The following is a 17,398-nucleotide window of genomic DNA, read 5'->3' as shown; positions in this document are numbered from 1 at the left end:
TTAAGAAGAGAAACTGAAACAGAAGAAACTGGAAAAAAAAACCCTGAAAATAAAAAATAGCTTATAAAGTGATAAATGTATGCAAAACATTATATATAAATATATACACAGGACTGTTTTCACATTGCTTCCATCTCTCAGCTTGGTGGGAAATAAAAGGCTTCATGGCTGGTTGAACAGTGGGAATCAGGAGGAGTGCAAGAACAGTGATGGCAAACCCGAGTCAGGGGTGATCTGATACGCGCTAAAAATTCTAGTGACAGAAACAAAGAGACGGCAGCCGAATCTAAGGCTCTCCTTAAATTCCTCTGTTCTCTCCTCCCCTTTTGATGTGCGTCCCGTGCTGAGCTCCTCAGCTCCTAGAGCGATTTCACTTCATTTCGTTCTTGAAGTGCGGAAGGAGACAACAGCGACCACTTGGCCCAAATCTGGCCCCCTCCTCCCACAGCTACAAACCGATGCGACTAGTCACAAGACTGAGTGTCACATGACTGGCCGTCACATGACCGACTGTCGCAGAAGTTATCTCTTGTCATGGAGTCCACAGAATTCATCTGTAGTAGTGACGTTTTTTTTTTTTTTAAAAAAAGAAAGCAAAAAATAAAAAGCATAAAAAGAAATATACATTTATAAAATCACATTCATCCTTCTATAAACCTACCCCTTCTTCGGTATTTCAGCTTTTCATCTTCTGGAAATGCGACTCAACGTAAATGTTGACAGAATGTGAACAGGTTTATTCCATAGCAGCAAGTGGGTGGTGGGGGGGCGGGGGGGGGGCGCTGTGCTTCTCAACAGGAGCCTGTGAGGGCCAAACTTTGTCCATTGTCCTTGTCAGTCCCGCCCATAGCCCCCTTCCTCTCACCAGCGAGGGACTCATGTTTGACTTCAGTAAAGGGTCTCTTGTGCTGTGAGGAAGGGGTGGTTTGCTAAGACATCCAGATGGCCCCAGAGCTCATTTGTGTCCACCTGAAAAGGGCCTCATCTTTTCATTTGTCTCTGTTTTGTCTTTTGTTTCTTTTTGGTGTGGGTTATGTCCTCATAACAGTTAAAAGCAAAATGGACTCAGGCTGGGGAGAGTGCAGGGGGGTAATAACAGCAGTATCAAGGAGATCCGGCTTCCAAGAGGCTTGGGTATGGCGCTCCAATATGACTTTCATCTGTCCAGTTCAGCCATAGTGAAGGCAGAGCCATGGAGCAGGAAACCTCAGGTGCTTTCTGTGCGGTTGGAAGGCCCTACTCGCTTTAATCTAACACCAGCATGGAACGAGGAACAGGGGCGTGAATCCAAGCTGGCCAAGCTGCCAAAATCCACCCAAAGCGGTCATGCACTTCCTCACTTCGTGACGTAATGGAGACTAGGCGTGGCCGGGTGAAGACGGGCATGCTGGAGGTGGCACACAAGACAGACAGACAGACAGACGTACAGACGGGGGTACTGGCGGACAAACGGAGGTGACGCAGCGTGTACATGTGGCGTGACAGCAAGTCCTTAACGTCGCCAGCTTCGCTTTTCAGCTTTAGTACATTTTTATTGTTTAGTTTTGCTTCGTTTTTTCTTCTTTTTTGCCGATAGTTTTGCGCTGTGATGTGATGCTATGGCGTTTATGTACATTATTAATAGTATCGCTGACTTGCTCATTATTATATTCGGGTCTCTACTGGGGCAGCTCGGGCACGGGCCTCTTCTGTTTCAAAGTGTCAATGAGGGACAGCACGCCCCGCTTCACGCTGGTGGACACCCGCCGGGTCACAGAGTCCGAGGGTGGCGATGCCGAGCAGGCCTTCTGAGACGGGGGCCGCGCCACCAAGCACTTCTGGTACCGCAGCTGCAGGGAGGACGAGGGGACAAAGCAGGGGGACGTCAAAAATGTTTTCACCCAACAAGCAAGCGTGCAGCTACAAAAGAATCTAAATTGGACAGAAATGATAATAAACAATAAAAGGCTTATCAAATACTTCTGTTGCCTCAGAATGTTAATTAACGGAAGAGTTATCTTTTTACTCTGTGTGCTCTTGAGCGTTTTTTCAGCGGCAAATGAGTGTAACAGCTGGGGGATGGTGGGGAGCGGACCTCTGTCCCGCTTATATGTTCTCAGCCCCGGCCTCTGAGAGAGACGTGATGTTGTCGGATCAATATCGCAGAGCGATGCAAGAGAGAGGCAATCGATATGCACAAAACGGCCATCAGGAGCACTGCACCTGTCTCGGAGCCGACAGAGATACCATTCGTCACTGCATCTCTGAGCTGTTTGCTCCCATTGGGGGGGGGGGCTGAGAACCACTGATTTCAGCTTCTTTTTGTTGCTCTAATTAAGAAGCGATTCAGAGGAGGATATGAGAGGAGGCGAGCTTCTGGACGGAGAAACGCCCTTCATCAGCTGTAGCCGGGGTTGGGCCGAGGGCCGAGAGAGGGGAGTGGGGGGCTGCTCACCATGCACGCGGCCTGCACCGCCTCCGACACGCTCCCGGCGTTGGGCTCACACCAGAAGACGTGGCACTCGAAGTGCTGGCTCCCCGAGTCCATGATGAAGGCGAAGGTGTGCACGTCCCGGCCGACGCCCATGAAGGACAGGAAGCGCACCCGGCACTCCACCAGCACCTCCTCCTCGTCCTCGTCCTCCCGCTGGCCCTCCTGCTCCTGCTGGCACGGCAGAGGGACAGGGCTACGCTCGTCACCGCGGCTCCACTGCTTTACCACAACGGCCATTTTCTTACAACATACGATCATTATTATTACTGCAGAATTATTTTCACAAACTTCATAATAATGAATTTTATTTATATAATGTTTTTCTCAAACTCAGCTGTTAAAGACATTTGTTTCAATGAGCATTCCTGTGATACTGTGGTGCTGTTCCATTCTGCCTCTCTGATTTATGACACAGGGCATTTTCTTACAGCACAAAATTATTATTAATAATGATTAAAAACCCAGGTAAGCCAGGTTTGACTGACCAGCTGGCTGAGTGATGAATCAGCAGGGTCTCTCAGCCTGCCGGCTCTATGGTACTGCACAGCTAGGCTCTGTGGTAGTAGGTCAATTCTCTTCAGGGGTTTTTGACATGTGCCATGTTCTAATTCTCATTACACATGAGGCAAATCATACGACAGTAATGTTTGACATTAATGACATTATTGTGGCATTTGACATTATAGTGACATTAATATTCATCAGTCACCAGTATCAGCAAATTACCACACACTACCCAGCCTCTGCACTTGGAGCAAAATATGCAATAACTTGAAATGACCGACTATAATAGCCCTGGTGGAATAATTACAAGGGCACCTTGGTGTCAGTTACCAATAAATGAACACCTCAAAACTATGGTTAAAGGGAAAATGTCAGGAGATAAATCTGAAAGAGCACAGATCACAGAATGCTCCCTGATGAAATTAAACCCAGGGAAAGTGTTGGTGTTGACTCTGTAGGTCTCCAATACAAGGATGATGTATGTCAAGTTTTGTAATGTAATGTTTGTCATTTAGCAAACACTCTTATCCAGAGCAACTCTCATCCAGAGCCATCTAAAAGTAGCATGAAAATTGCACAGACAGGACACTTGTAATCGCACATGAACAAGCACCAGTGCCAAACGTATAATTTATAAGTTACTAAATCACAAAGAATATCATATAAGAATGTCAGACTTTTGTGAATTTTACACCCCAAACTTCTAGTGATGGAATTCCTCTGAGTATGCTTAATGTATTGAGGCCCCTGTGTGTCAGAGCTTGCCTTCTCTTTGATGACGGTCACCGTGGCGTCAGCCACATTCAGCATGACGGGTGTCCAGTCTTCCTTTGTGGAGGACGACATGAGGCTGTCGATGGCTCCGTTGAGAATGTCCATTCCTATCGAGACAGACGGGGGTGAGCGAGGGAGCAGGCAGACCCTAAACTCACCTCAACACGCTGGGTACAAAGTGAGTGCAGCACGGCACCACAGATTGCCAGCTCGTTCCATCCTAAAATCCATCACGGCACAACAACACATACGGTCGGACGGCAGTTAGATTCCATGGCCATGGTTTAGAATGTCACAGCGTCATTCTAATTCCCATATGCCAATGAAAAACTGCTCAGGAACGCCCATACTTGTTAAACACAGCTGACAGGAAGTTCAGGGGGGAAGGTAATGGATGTAACACCGAGTGGGAGATGTCCAAAAGCACACTGACATACTGTGGAGCTCTCCATTCACTTCACTCCTGTTGAGAGGTGTTGACACAAAGCTTTTTTTCTGTTTTATTAAATGCAGCAGTTAAATTGGCAAAGCAGATTATTTTCGAAAACAGATGTACTTACATCAGCTCTGCACATCAATCGACATATTAAGACACTTTGTCATTCCTCACAATTTCTTTTCAGAAATAACGCACATCCACCACATTACAAGATGTGATGGACATAGCTGAATTTGATTCATGGCAGTTATTTCAAACACACAGTAAAACACTGCTCGAAGAAATTCTGTGAGCCTAACTTAACCTTTTTGGTTTCATTCGGTTTAATTTCATCAACTATGAACTTTGGGCCTTCTATGCCATTGATATATAGCTATTATTACAAACATCTATACGTTGTACATAAGTTGAATTTACACCCAGGTGACAATGTAACCCTTCAACTCAATATGGCTGAAGTGCCTCACTTTAGGTACATTACTCTTGGATAGAGCAGCAATGTTTCACAGCCATACTGTGTCTTCAAGTAGGGTGTAGTATATTACTGCCACTTGGCACATGCGCTTGATGCTTCTCAACTGTGATGTCACAGGTGACGATGATGTCACTGGCCATATGCAGGCACAGAGCTGAGGTAAACACTTGGCTAGGAGCTCACAAAAGCACACAAAGTTTTCCTGTCAGACTTCACCTGAGCTGTGGGGCAAGTGCGGTCTCACAGCCTTCCATGTCTTCGGATTTAAACCTCAGAGGAGGGAGTGAGCGGTCATATGTATGCTTGTGTGACAGCATTTACCAACTGTACCATTTTAATTGTCAGCCAATTCTTCATCTGAAACGAAGGCGGGTGATTGATTCTCGAATGGCCACTGCTCCACAGCGGACTACAGTTCTACAATAGGCTAGATGTTCACAGGCACGGTGCTGTATCACTGTGTCACACAGTCAGGATAAGAGCGGACAAAGGGGGGGAGGGAAATAGGCTTTGAACTTGGCATCTGCCCGGCTTTATGCATTAAAAATACATGTATGAGCTGGAGTGTTTCTGGCTCCCTGGCCCAGCCTGTCTGAGCTGGTCAGGAGGAGGCACTTACGGTATCTAGCTGCCAACTGAATTTTCTGGGAGTTGTTGCCCCCAGGTCCTTTCATTACAGGAGAGACAAGACACACACACATACACGTACTTCAGCTACACCAAAACTGGGACACGCCACGCACACACAGAGACTCCCCCACACTGTCAATCCCTCCCCCGTCCTTTGAACCAGGTCCTCACTGGAACGTTCCATTTGTCATTCTGAGATGAGGGGAGTGTCAGGCACCCTTCATCCCTTTGTACCCAAACACAGATACAAAAGAAAGATGCATGCAGAGCAGTTCCCCTCTCTTATCTAAAAGATTCCCCCATACCCAATTCTAAAAGGCATTTATTTATGTTCAACACAAGAGCATGTCAACATTACTAGCTAATGTTTCTCTTTGCAGAACACTCCTTATTCTCCCAACCCCAGAAACTGAAATTATTCCAAAAAGTGAAACACGATCTCCATAGTGAAACACAGAGATATTGTCCACGTGGACTGGCACAAAGGAAGCACCTGGCAGGAGGAGGCACCCCCCTTGTGTGCAGGAGTGGTAGAGTCTGGCTTACCTATTGGCCTGGCAACGGGCATCATGCCCAGATACTGCACACGGAATTTCTGCACCAGCTCTGTCTTTGGTGTGGGGAACTCTGCTGAAGAGGGACAGATCAGAGGTGTGCTTTACTGACAAACACACACACTCACACATGAATGAACACACACACACACACACAAACACGCACAAGCCCACATACATGCTTACTCTCACACATGAATGCACACACACAGGCACTCACATATACCTACACACATTTTGAGGCACACCTAGGCCTAGATTTTATATATACATGTTGTGTATGCGTTTGAGGTACACAAACATCACATCTCTATTGTGGCAGACTGAATACATTACACTACATTATTCTTCACAGGACAGGTGTCCTCATCCTGGGAGCAAGGTTATATCACATAATATATTAGGCTTTATTATGCACAGCTATAGTACTATATCCTAACATCATAGTTACAATACACGCCTCATTACCTTTAGCCTTCCAGTAAAGCAACCAAGTAATATATGACAGATGGTAATTGTGTAATTCTAATAAGTGATTGTTCCCATAACTGGAGGGTATGATTCAATCTTAAATGGCTGCTTTATTAATAATTAATGCGTGCATTTTCTTCCCATTTAAGATACCAAGCCAACTAGGAGCCTAACTGCAGCTTAGCGCTGAGAGAGCTGTCCTGGGGGAAGGCTCTAGCTATCGCAGGTTCTTAACAAAATATTTGGGAATGGGAGCCTTTTCCAGCAGGTTGCTGTTGGGGACTGCCTGGCAGCAGGGGGCGCTGTGGAGAGCCTACCTTGGAGGGGGACGTCCAAACCCGCCTGCATCCTGTCCTGCAGGGAGCTCCCGGCCGCGGCTTTGGCGTTCTTGCGTTCGGCCATGATCTGGAAGAACACCAATCACACTCATTTTCCCCTGATGTAACAGTGTCATGCCATCCAAACACTGTGATGGGGGGGGGGGCATGGCAAACGGGGCAGGGGAGGGGTATTGGACCTGTGCTGTGAGGTTTGGAAAAAGGCCACCTGAATCCGCAGAATCAGCACCGACCCCAGAAGAGAATTTCACCATGTGAGCTAGGGCTATAGGCCAGGGTGTGCCCCAATCCCGAAGCCTACAGAAGCAGCCACAGTAAGCCAGGAAAGGCCTTCAGTGTGTTCTGTGTTTGGTTTTTTAATGCAGCCATGATGTATGGAAATTGGGCTGGAGCTTTTACTACGGCCCCGTCTGGATGCTTCAGCCCTCCCACTTCGTGAGAGATGTGGGTTAAGCTCCCATCGGACTCCTCCGCCCAGTTCACCAGCAGTGTACTGTCACTCCCTCTATCAGGAGAGCGAAGGAACCAGGTCACATCGCTCTCTCTCTCTCTCTCATTCTCACTCTCTCTCTCCGGAGACCGGACGCTACTGAGAGAAGAAGGAAAAAAAAAAGGTTTCTGCAACAACTCACTTTAGCACATTTGCTGGTGAAAGCGGATGATAAATTATGAATGTCATTAATCAGAGCTTTTTGTTTGTCGCAGCGAATTTGCATCCCGCACCGCGAGAGGCTAAGAAACGCGAACGTGAAGGCTCAGGGAACGCAGCGACTGCACAGCTTGCAGAAAAAAAAAAGTGGCCGCGGAGCTTCTCGCTCCGTTCAGCACTTCCGAACTCGCCGCTTACGTGGGCCGAGACACCCAGCCCCCCCCCCCCCCCACCCCCCCGACCCTGCAAATCAAAGCTCTCGCCCGTTTAGCGCACGGCTAATCGATAATCGCACTTGAGAAAAAAACAGCGCAACCTTTTTATCTGCTCTGAGGCTCCCGCAATTCCGCGTATCTCAGTGACAGAGTGAGGGGGACCGCTTAATGAGCGCAGGGCAACAAAGGACGACAGGGGGATTTAAACGGGAGCGTATTCTTCTGCAGATGGTTCCAAGCGAGGTGACTCACCCCCGCGTGTGCCTGCGCCCCCCGGCCATCCCTGCTCTAATTCAGAGAAAAACCTCTTAGTGCCGCCTTAACACCCCCCCCCCCCCCCCCCACCCTCACCCACCACCCCCCCAAGGTGTGAAATTCCTACAGCTCTGAATCGCAGGGTTCTGGTGCTGCTGTGAACATTCACGGAAAACATGGCAGGACTACAATGCATTTAAAATGGCCTGGACTGAGAGGCGCTGCGGCCACAGGGTCAGGGGGCCGGCAGGGGGATGGAGGGGGTTGTGGGGGGTGTGAATAAGCACCCCGGGGGTGTGAGTCTCACAGCGAGCCAGACCTGTGGACATGAGGGACCCCTCTCTCCTCTCCCTCCCTGCCACACAGCTGCAGCTGCTGGGGGCCACGTGAAGGTCACTCCTGTACCCAAGTAAAAGCAGCGCTTTCATGAGGAGGTGCCTTTGGAGCTCGAGTGCTATGGGGGGGCTGCCGCTGCTGTCTTTGAAGCGTTTCACTTCACACGGCCCCTTCTCTTTCTCCCTCCAGCCGACCACAGGGGAATCAAAAGGAGTCTCGGATGAAAACGCGGTTCCGACCCGGAATCGCTGTCACACCGGCTCACTTTTCCATTAAGCCCGAAGGACACTGCTGATTCGCATTCCCCACTGTTGCAGTGATATTGAAATGATCCTTAACACAAAGGCAAAAGGGAAGCTTATTCTGAAAGATGACAGGAAAGCTGACCGGACTGAATTCTGCACACACAGTGGACTCCAAACGTATTCATACTCTTGATAAATTGCAACAAAAAAGATGGCGCAAATGACAAAATGCAACTGATTCTGACATTCTGAGGGCGGAATACATTCGATCCACGTGTCTTTTTTAAAATGAAAAACACTGTTTTCACTCTTGCTGTGTGAAGTTTAGGTTATATCAACATTTTTAAAATTTTTCATTTATTTGAGAAAAAAAAAGATTGCACACTTGCATTTATTGTTAGACCTTTCTGTTTCAGTTTACGGCTACAGAAAAAGAAGAGGCTGGACGTGAACGACGGGAAAGATCCTCCGTTTTGAGCTGAGAGCAGGCACAGTCACATACCTTGGAACAGATTTCGTGCAGGCTGGTCGCGATGGCTTTTGCAGGGGTGTCACATCGGAACACATGACATTTTAGTATCCGGGTGTCTTTGTCTCTGGCTACGTAGGCAAAATCCCTGAAAGGAAACAAACAGAAATATTACAAACCACAGCGACAGAGACTGGGAGCAAGCTCGCGTGGGCTCTGACTCCGCCCAGCTTGTCTGAGAAGACTAGCCTCTCTGATGCCGTAGCTCTGATGCCCCTAACCTTGACTGAATTTGTAAGAGCTTACAAGGCGGATGCCTCATGGTGTGGACATGTACACATTCGTGTAGACAATTTTCATTCACCACAAAACTATGTTACCCTATTTCATAAAAGGTATTTTTTACAGTGGTATACAGCAGGGCTCGTAACCAAAAGGATGCTGATTCGGTACACTGCTGTTGCAATGTTGGGCAAGGAACTTAACCCACTAATCCCTGGATAAGAGCGTCTACTAAATGATAATAATGTAACATAATATATTATCATGCACTCATATGCAATATGAATGCAAATATATCACAGAGGTGGGTTTAGTTCTTCAGCACATAATTCAGGGGTGTATAACCACAGAGTAGGGGCATGAGTGCTAGGAAGATGAAGGTGGGGTATTGAAGCTACTGTTCCCTCTGTCACAGAGGTAGTTTTAGTTCTCCAGTATGTAGTTCAGCAAGAGCTTATAACCGCATTAACAGGGGTGTGTGTGTGTGTGTGTGTGTGTGGTGGGGGGGTGCGCTGTTCCCCCTCTGTCAGTCTGGTGAGTGTTTGTCTGGCGCTGTCGCCCGCAGACACGCGAACCCACAGAGGATAGCACGCTGCACAGCACGACCCCGAGCCCTTCCATCAGTCTCCGGTCGCACTGCGCGGGTCCGGCTGCGCGGGACCTGCGCCGCACAGCGCCGATCGGCGACCGGCGCATCCCCGAGTAAACCCGGCGCATTTTAAAAAGGCCAAGGCGCGATCCGGAGAGAACGTAAACAAACACACGCCGCTGGTGCGAATAGATTAAAGAAGGGTACACAAAAACAGCACCCTCCCGCGCGACGCTGTGGGATGAGTTTGCAGAGGAGGTCTCCGGTGGGTTGGTGTAAAACTTTTCGGCAAACACACACACACGCACGCACACATGCTGGCGTGCGCGTCTTTCGCTTCGGTTCCTGAAGGGCTTTGATGTCACCGCGCAGTGTACGATTTTTCAGAGGCAGAGGCGTTTTCTCTGAGAAGTAAATAAATGAGTAAAACAGATCGTTGTGGATGCTCACTTTTTACGGCACCTCTCCTTCCCCCGCTCTGGTGTTCCTCTCGGTCACGGTAATTGAGTTTCCTTTTTTTAATCCACCGGCATAAATAAATGAATAAAAAGTACTAAATAAAATATCCACTTCCAACCAGACAGTGCCGGGGGCCACGCCGGTGTCTTGAATAAATTACACTGCACAGTAATAGTGGCGAGGAAAAGGGTGTGCCTGTTGACAAACCGCAAACAAGAAGTCACTTATAAGACTAATAAACCGCAAAGGAGACAAGCCTTGCTCTGCTAGCACCCACGTTATAAAGCACATTGAGAAACAAGGAAGCCTCTTTTATTAACACCACTCTGATCGGCTCAAAGCACTGCTCCCAGCTTGATGTGTAGGACGTTGTTCTCATAACGCTGTCAGAGATCCTGCGGAACGCAGCGCTTGGCATTCCGAATGACATCACTGCAGCGGAACTCTGTATCGGGGGTCTTTACAGAAGAGCCATGTCTGATCTGCCCTTTCAAACATATGTCCATCAGTGCTGGTCATCTGTATGTTGGCAGCATCTTAGGGTCCAGACAGCACGCTGTGACCTCTAGCTGTGGGTGCAAACAGAGGCCACCCCTACAGCTCTGTCCATATCTTTCAGTTTGCTGTTTAATAAGTGATATATTAATGTATGAACTGCAATGCATTGGTTTGTGAAGTTCATTGATAAGCACTCATCTTTGACACAGGCTCTTTCAAACCCCACAAAAAGGGCGACTCTAAGATCCTCACACACTGAAGAACAGCACAATTAAACTCTCATGGTCTATCAGATCCACTTGCTGGTTATCTCTTTCTGGTTAATTGTGCACAAAACGGATCAATATATTATCTTTTTTTTATTGTGTGGATATGTGTGTGGTATCTGTTTTCTGTTTGCGACGATGATCTGCAGAATCTGTTCCTCCTCAGTGAGTTGTTGTGGAAAACTCGCATTGATCATCACTCTAAAGCCAATGCTAATTTTGCCCATTTCATCCTTAAACATAAAAAGGAGAAATGACTGCATCAATATCACTTAATTTATCTACAGTGAATTACTTAACCAATTTGTCTTGGCATGTATAACTTGTACATCACACAAACACCACTTTGAGCAATCAAATATAACATTTGGCTGAAAAAATATTATCCTTGATGTTTTCTGTTTGATCTATAGAGTAAATTTAGATGCTGGTAATCCCCCTAACCATTGATTAAAACGGTGAATTCATACAGAGCTACAGAGGGAGAGAGAGAATTTATTAATATCTCTCTGGAAGCCTGTCTTCCCAAGTGGCCTGCCTCTCTGCAGACTGGAGCGTGTGTGTGATGGAGAGCCAGGGGGTGTTGCGTTCGAAACGGCAGGGATTCGGCTGGCCCCTGGGCTGCAGCCTCTTTCTCTCTCTTTTTCTGATCTGCTCTTTCTTTCTGATGCTCTCTCTGTTAGCTCTCACATGTTCTCTCTCTCTCTCCCCCTGTTCTACTCTCTCACCTGTTCTCTTTGTCTCCCTCTCTCTGTTGTACTCTCTCTTTTTCTCACTCTCTCTCTCTCTCACTCTCTCTGTTCCTCTCTCTCTCTCCCTCTCTCTGTTGTACTTTCTCTTTCTTTCTCTCTGTTGTACTCTCTCTTTCTCACTCTCTCTCTCTCTCTCACTCTCTCTGTTCCTCTCTCTCTCTCCCTCTCTCTGTTGTACTCTCTCTTTCACTCTCTCTCTCTCTCTGTTCCACTGTCTGCTGCTCTCCCTCTCCCTCTCTCCGCAGCTCTCTTTCTCTCTCTCTCTCCCTGTGGACCGCACCGGCAGACGCTCCGGTCTCCCTCGTCCACATTCTCGCGGAAGTGTAATGATGCGTCGGTGACGACGGCTAATAGGTGTCTCCCCGTGTGGCCTGTGAGCTCAGGAGAGCTGGGCTGGAGGTGGTAATTGGCTGTTTCTGTGTGGGCAGCCTTAAGTGGAGCCCAGCTCCTCGCTCTCACCTGTTTCCCATGAATACTAAATACCAGCTGCACTTCCCCCAAACAGCAACACAGCAGAGAACCTATCTCAGCCTCATCTCTGGCGGTTAGAGGGTTAACCGGCACATGATTTGGTGCGCCGACGTGGCGATAGGTCACACGCGACCCGAGACGCCACCATTAATTATTCCCCGCACATGTGCCGCGATGCCCTTGCGCCGGGAAATGGGGGAGCCAAGGTTAACGAGATTTCCGTCTCCCTTGCCCCTGCCCCCCCACCCCCGCCCCGCGTCTCGGCGCCCGGGTCACTGGAGCATGAGGCGGGGACGGCGGCGCGGCTTTGAAGAGCTGGAGAGAGTGCGGGATGTTGGGAAATAACACAGAGATGCACACAACACAGAAATGTTTCATCCAGGTGATGAAGGAGGAGAAGGAGAACAATAATCACAAAAAGGTTTTTTTTTTACCTCTCTCTGCATCCAGGAAAGCAGTGAGGAGAGAAAGAGAGGAGAGAGGAGTGAGTTAAATAAACACCATCAGCGGCGGCAACCCCCCCCCTCCCCCACACACACACACACACACACACACACACATACACCACCCCTCCTCCAAACACCAACCACCAACACACAAGAGACTTCAGACACCAGGGAGCCACAGAGAGGAGTGTGACTTTCAAAGCGGTTGGCTTCTCCTCTGAAAACAGGGATGGGGGGGGGTGAGACGCCACGTCTCTCTGAGCATCGCAGTCATTATGACAGGGGACACCATCAGGCGTTTGATCGGCTTCGATTCGTTCCGGCACAATACCGCTCTCTGTATGCAACGCATGGCGGGCCGTTCACCCCCCCCCCCATCGCTGGCAAGGAGACAGAGAGGAGAGGGAGCCGCTCAAGGTTAATAAGAGTCTCCGGCTCGTCCGCGAAGCACGCCGGAAAAAAATGAAAGCGGCAGGAAACACAGGGCCGAACCAGAGGAAGGGGATCAATTAAAAATCTCGCTGACTCTTAGCGTAACGCGTGTTCAGCGCATGATGGCTTTGATCCACTTATGAGAACAGAAGGAAGTGCGGAACAGGAGCCGGAGTGGGATACAAGAATGGAAATCAAACTCTTGTTATTATTAATTATCGTTTATTCTCTGCGGGGGGGGGGGGGCTTTCAGCTGCAGGCTCTCCTAATGTGCAGAACGAAGCACATCCTCCACTCCTTACAGTGCGCTAATAGTGGGCCAACAGTGAATAACTTCAAAGCTCTTTTTCTGGCAGGCTGGTCAGCAGTTCGGATTGGCTGTGAAATGAATGAGAGGGACTGTACAGTGGGACGTCCTACGACATCTGCATAATGGTACGTCCCTGTTTCCGAAGTTGGGGGAGGGAGGGAGGGAGGGAGGGGACTAAAGGCATGTTAGAGCCCACCCGCTTCTGTGTGGGGACACATAGCCCCACCCCTGCCGCCACCGCCACCACCACCACAACCCTATTCACTAGAACGCCACTGAAACAATCAAAACCTCTTCTGACTGTGTGTAGATTCAGGGTCTACACCAAAGTATTCATCAGGAAACATTTTCACACCCCTGTCATTTTGAATTTAAATGAACGGATTTAAATGAACAAGTTATTCTTGTCACAGACACAGAAAGGAGAACCATACAGGAAAACCACACCCTCAGAGCCACATCCAGTTAGTATAAACACAGGGATGAGCAGACCAACAGAAAAGAGACCCCCTCACATACACACACACACACACACACACACATGCACTCAGAGAAGTAGATCTGAGAACTGGACAGACTTCCATTTTACATCACATCCTAATAATAAGCCTGGAGCAGATAATTATAAGCCTCTCCCACAACATACATACAAATAATTAATCATCAAACAGACAACACTAACCATTGTGGGCGGTGCTGTTAAATATAAAACAGCCTTTGGAAAGTAGAGCAAACTCCTTGGGTCATGGTTTAAGAAGAGACACTGCTCTTCCAATTAAGAAACACTATGATTTAGGGAGACAAACTACCTGTCTGCCTGCTGTGCTGTTTCCCTATCCATGTTTATGCCCCACCCCTCTCCCTCTGCCCCCTATCACTGGCCCAGCCCCCCCCCCTCCCCCTCTCCCAGTGGGGACCAAGCCCTCAAACCCCCCCCCCATTCTATTTTCAACCCTGATTAAGATTCTACTGCTGGATGCGATCTACTCTAAAGGCCGACACCTTGACAGCCAATCAATCACCTGCCTGGAGGACACACAGTCACATGACATATAATGGCCGGGGGGTGGGGGGGGGGGGTGAGTAAGGAGCCTTACTGCTGCTGGTTCTTTTTTGATGTCCACCATCTTGTTACCCCAGTACAAAGGAAAACGTGTCCCAAAGGTCTCATAAAGGTTCCTCTCTATAACACTACAAATAATAAACATGATTGCAGGGTCAAAGCAATGTTCCTTTGGGCAACAGGTATATTTCATGCCCTCCTTCTTCTGGTTTTGAACTGATATTTTTCTGATCTTGAAATAATTTAATATATGGGACACAAACAACAAACACGGAGATGCATGCACACACACACACACACACATACACACACACACAAAAACACTCGAGACAGAGAAGGGAGCAGCGACAGGTCTCTAATTGAAGTCAGTGTTGCTTCCCAGAATGCACCAGGGGGAGCTGACCCTATCAAAGGTCCATTAGACACGATGTGGGGGGCCCTGTCTGCTGTTGGTCTACATCACACAGAGATCTCTGGACATGTGAAACGGGGCAGTTGTGAATTCATTTAGCCACAGTTATAATTACCTCCCCACAGCTCTCCACTGCCTCACTCTCTGTGCTAAGCACATTACACAAATGACAAAACCTTCCACACAGCATAGCTGACTTGCCATTCATCAGTATTACACCTGTAAATAAGGCATTCTCACTGACAGATACAGTGCTGAGGTAATTGCTGGCCTGAACGCTGTCACACTTGTGACAGGATTTAGTTGCGGATGTGGCAAGAGTTACTCCCACATGCCCACCTACACACACATACTCAGACACACAGAAACACACACACCCACACACGTACATACCCACCAACACACACAGACACACACACACAGAAACGCACCCAACTACACATAGACACACTGACACACACACACACCCACACACACGTACATACCCACCTACACACACAGACACACACACACACACACACACACACACACACACACACACACACACACACACGTACACATACACACACGCGTGCACACACACACACACACACACACACACAAACGCACCCAACTACACATAGACACACTGACACACACACACACACGTACACATAAACACACACACACACACACACACACACACACCCTGCCCCCAGGGAGTGGAATTTAGGAGGGGTGCTGGGGCACCATGTGTTCCAGCACTGACTGTTAATCAGAATCATAGCCCAGCTCCATTACCCTAATGCCTGCCTTTGTTTAATTACTGGCATTACTCTAAAACTGTTTACACCCATTCAGATCACGCCGTGCTTGGCAGCGCTGTGCATCGGAGTGTTCGCACACACAGAGCCTCAGACAGCCATTCCTCATCCCTACCAATACAAACCCACACAGCCAGCTCTGCAGGAGTATGATTACAGGAAAGGCGTAACGTATCCTTAATCACATCTATATAAGCCATGTCATACTATCCCAACGTAAGATCATCAATTCCACCTTAAATAAAAGTACAATGAGTACAACACTGTGCTTTTTTATTTTTTCTGTTTCTGAAAGGACCCAAGTTGTGTATTTAATTTCAGATGGGTATGTTGTGATCTGTATGGACAGACAGATCAGCTGTGCTACCAAGACAAAACACCTGTCACATTATCCTACAGCATTAAGCCAATGCTTTGACTTGTAATGAAATAAACAGATAAATATATATCAAATAAATATCACACTGCAACAGAGGTTAAGTAGTTTAAAGCACGAATACAATCTGGCACACGGTCAGATTGGCAGCTAGCGTATGATGATGATGTATATTGATAATTATTCTCAGATGGCCCGGATGACATGACTGAGGTCAGTATTACAGCTCATTACCACCGCAATACAAGGAGTCACTTTCAATTTACACAGGGAACAGGCACCGTGGTGCAAGGGAAGGCACTGTCTTATCATAATCTCACATACACACACACACACACACACACACACACACACACACACACACACACACACATACACACACAGGTGTGCAAGCATACACACACACACACACACACACACAGGTGTGCAAGCAAACACACACACACACACAGGTGTGCAAGCAAACACACACACACACACACACACAGGTGTGCAAGCAAACACACACACACACAGGTGTGCAAGCAAACACACACACACACAGGTGTGCAAGCATACACACACACACACACACACACAGGTGTGCAAGCAAACACACACACACACACACACATACACACACAGGTCTTTGCTGTGGATTTTTCTGGCTCTCAAAGAGCACAAAAAACAAAGGAAGGGCTGAAGTGAACAGCCCCGATCTATGAGCCCTAGTTCACACAGTAGTGTTAAGTGTGTGATACGAGTGGCTGAATCGATATGGCCGACCCAGCACAAATGCCACATCTGCATGTCACACACACGCACACAAACGGCAATCAATCAGTCCTTTCAGAGCACCGAAGAAGCCAGTCGTTAATGCCATCGTTTCTAATCCAACACCGCGAAACAGACACAGACTCATAATTTGAGGAGAGGTTCTCCAATCCTCCAAATCTCAGCACAATCACCCCACAAGGCTGGCGGGACGTGACTTAGTAACGCTAACAGCCACAAGCAGCGAGAGGGTACGCAATTCACCTCCTGACCCCGACGCCACCTTTCATTAGACTAACTCATGCAAACTCAGGCTATATTACACCTTGACACGGCTGCATGCAGAAACATCATTAAATATAATTTGATAAAAGTCAGCTTGAAAAAGGGCTCCTGTCTGGTGGCAGGGCCCCAGGGCTTGGCTGCCCTGCATATGTGAGTGAATGCATGTATGCAAGTGTGTGTGTGTGTGTGTGTGTGTGTGTGTGTTTTTGTGTGTATATCTGCTTGTGTATCTGTGTGTGTGTGTGTGTGTGTGTGTGTGAGTATGTGTGTGTGTGTGTGTAGTGCTGCTCTGCCCCAAGACTGTGGGCTCTGAAGCTGGGCAGGTGGTATGTTCCTTCCCAATAAGACCTTCAAGCCAAGCACGTCACCTCCTC

General features: G+C 48.1%; 1 protein-coding gene across 13 annotated transcripts in view; it reads right to left on the bottom strand.

Moving 5' to 3' along the window:
- Positions 1 to 771: 771 nt before the first annotated feature.
- Positions 772 to 17,398, bottom strand: part of LOC118769413 (amyloid-beta A4 precursor protein-binding family B member 2-like) — a 92,293-nt gene continuing 75,666 nt past the window's right edge. For 9 of the 13 annotated variants that reach the window (XM_036516469.1, XM_036516471.1, XM_036516468.1 and 6 more), the window contains 7 exons: positions 12,579 to 12,584; positions 8,861 to 8,975; positions 6,638 to 6,725; positions 5,842 to 5,925; positions 3,743 to 3,858; positions 2,435 to 2,641; positions 772 to 1,829 (listed from right to left, as the gene is read on the bottom strand). In XM_036516469.1, the coding sequence (XP_036372362.1) occupies positions 1,659 to 1,829; positions 2,435 to 2,641; positions 3,743 to 3,858; positions 5,842 to 5,925; positions 6,638 to 6,725; positions 8,861 to 8,975; positions 12,579 to 12,584 (787 nt within the window). In that variant the 3' untranslated portion in view covers positions 772 to 1,658. Of the gene's footprint in view, positions 1,830 to 2,434; positions 2,642 to 3,742; positions 3,859 to 4,732; positions 5,333 to 5,841; positions 5,926 to 6,637; positions 6,726 to 8,860; positions 8,976 to 12,578; positions 12,585 to 17,398 lie in introns of those variants that run through there. The other 4 variants (XM_036516472.1, XM_036516473.1, XM_036516474.1 and 1 more) reach the window with 4 other exon arrangements.

This window comes from Megalops cyprinoides, chromosome 22 (genome assembly GCF_013368585.1).
Source record: "Megalops cyprinoides isolate fMegCyp1 chromosome 22, fMegCyp1.pri, whole genome shotgun sequence".
Classification (NCBI taxonomy): Eukaryota; Metazoa; Chordata; class Actinopteri; order Elopiformes; family Megalopidae; genus Megalops; species Megalops cyprinoides.
This window is presented reverse-complemented; position numbering and strand designations above follow the sequence as displayed.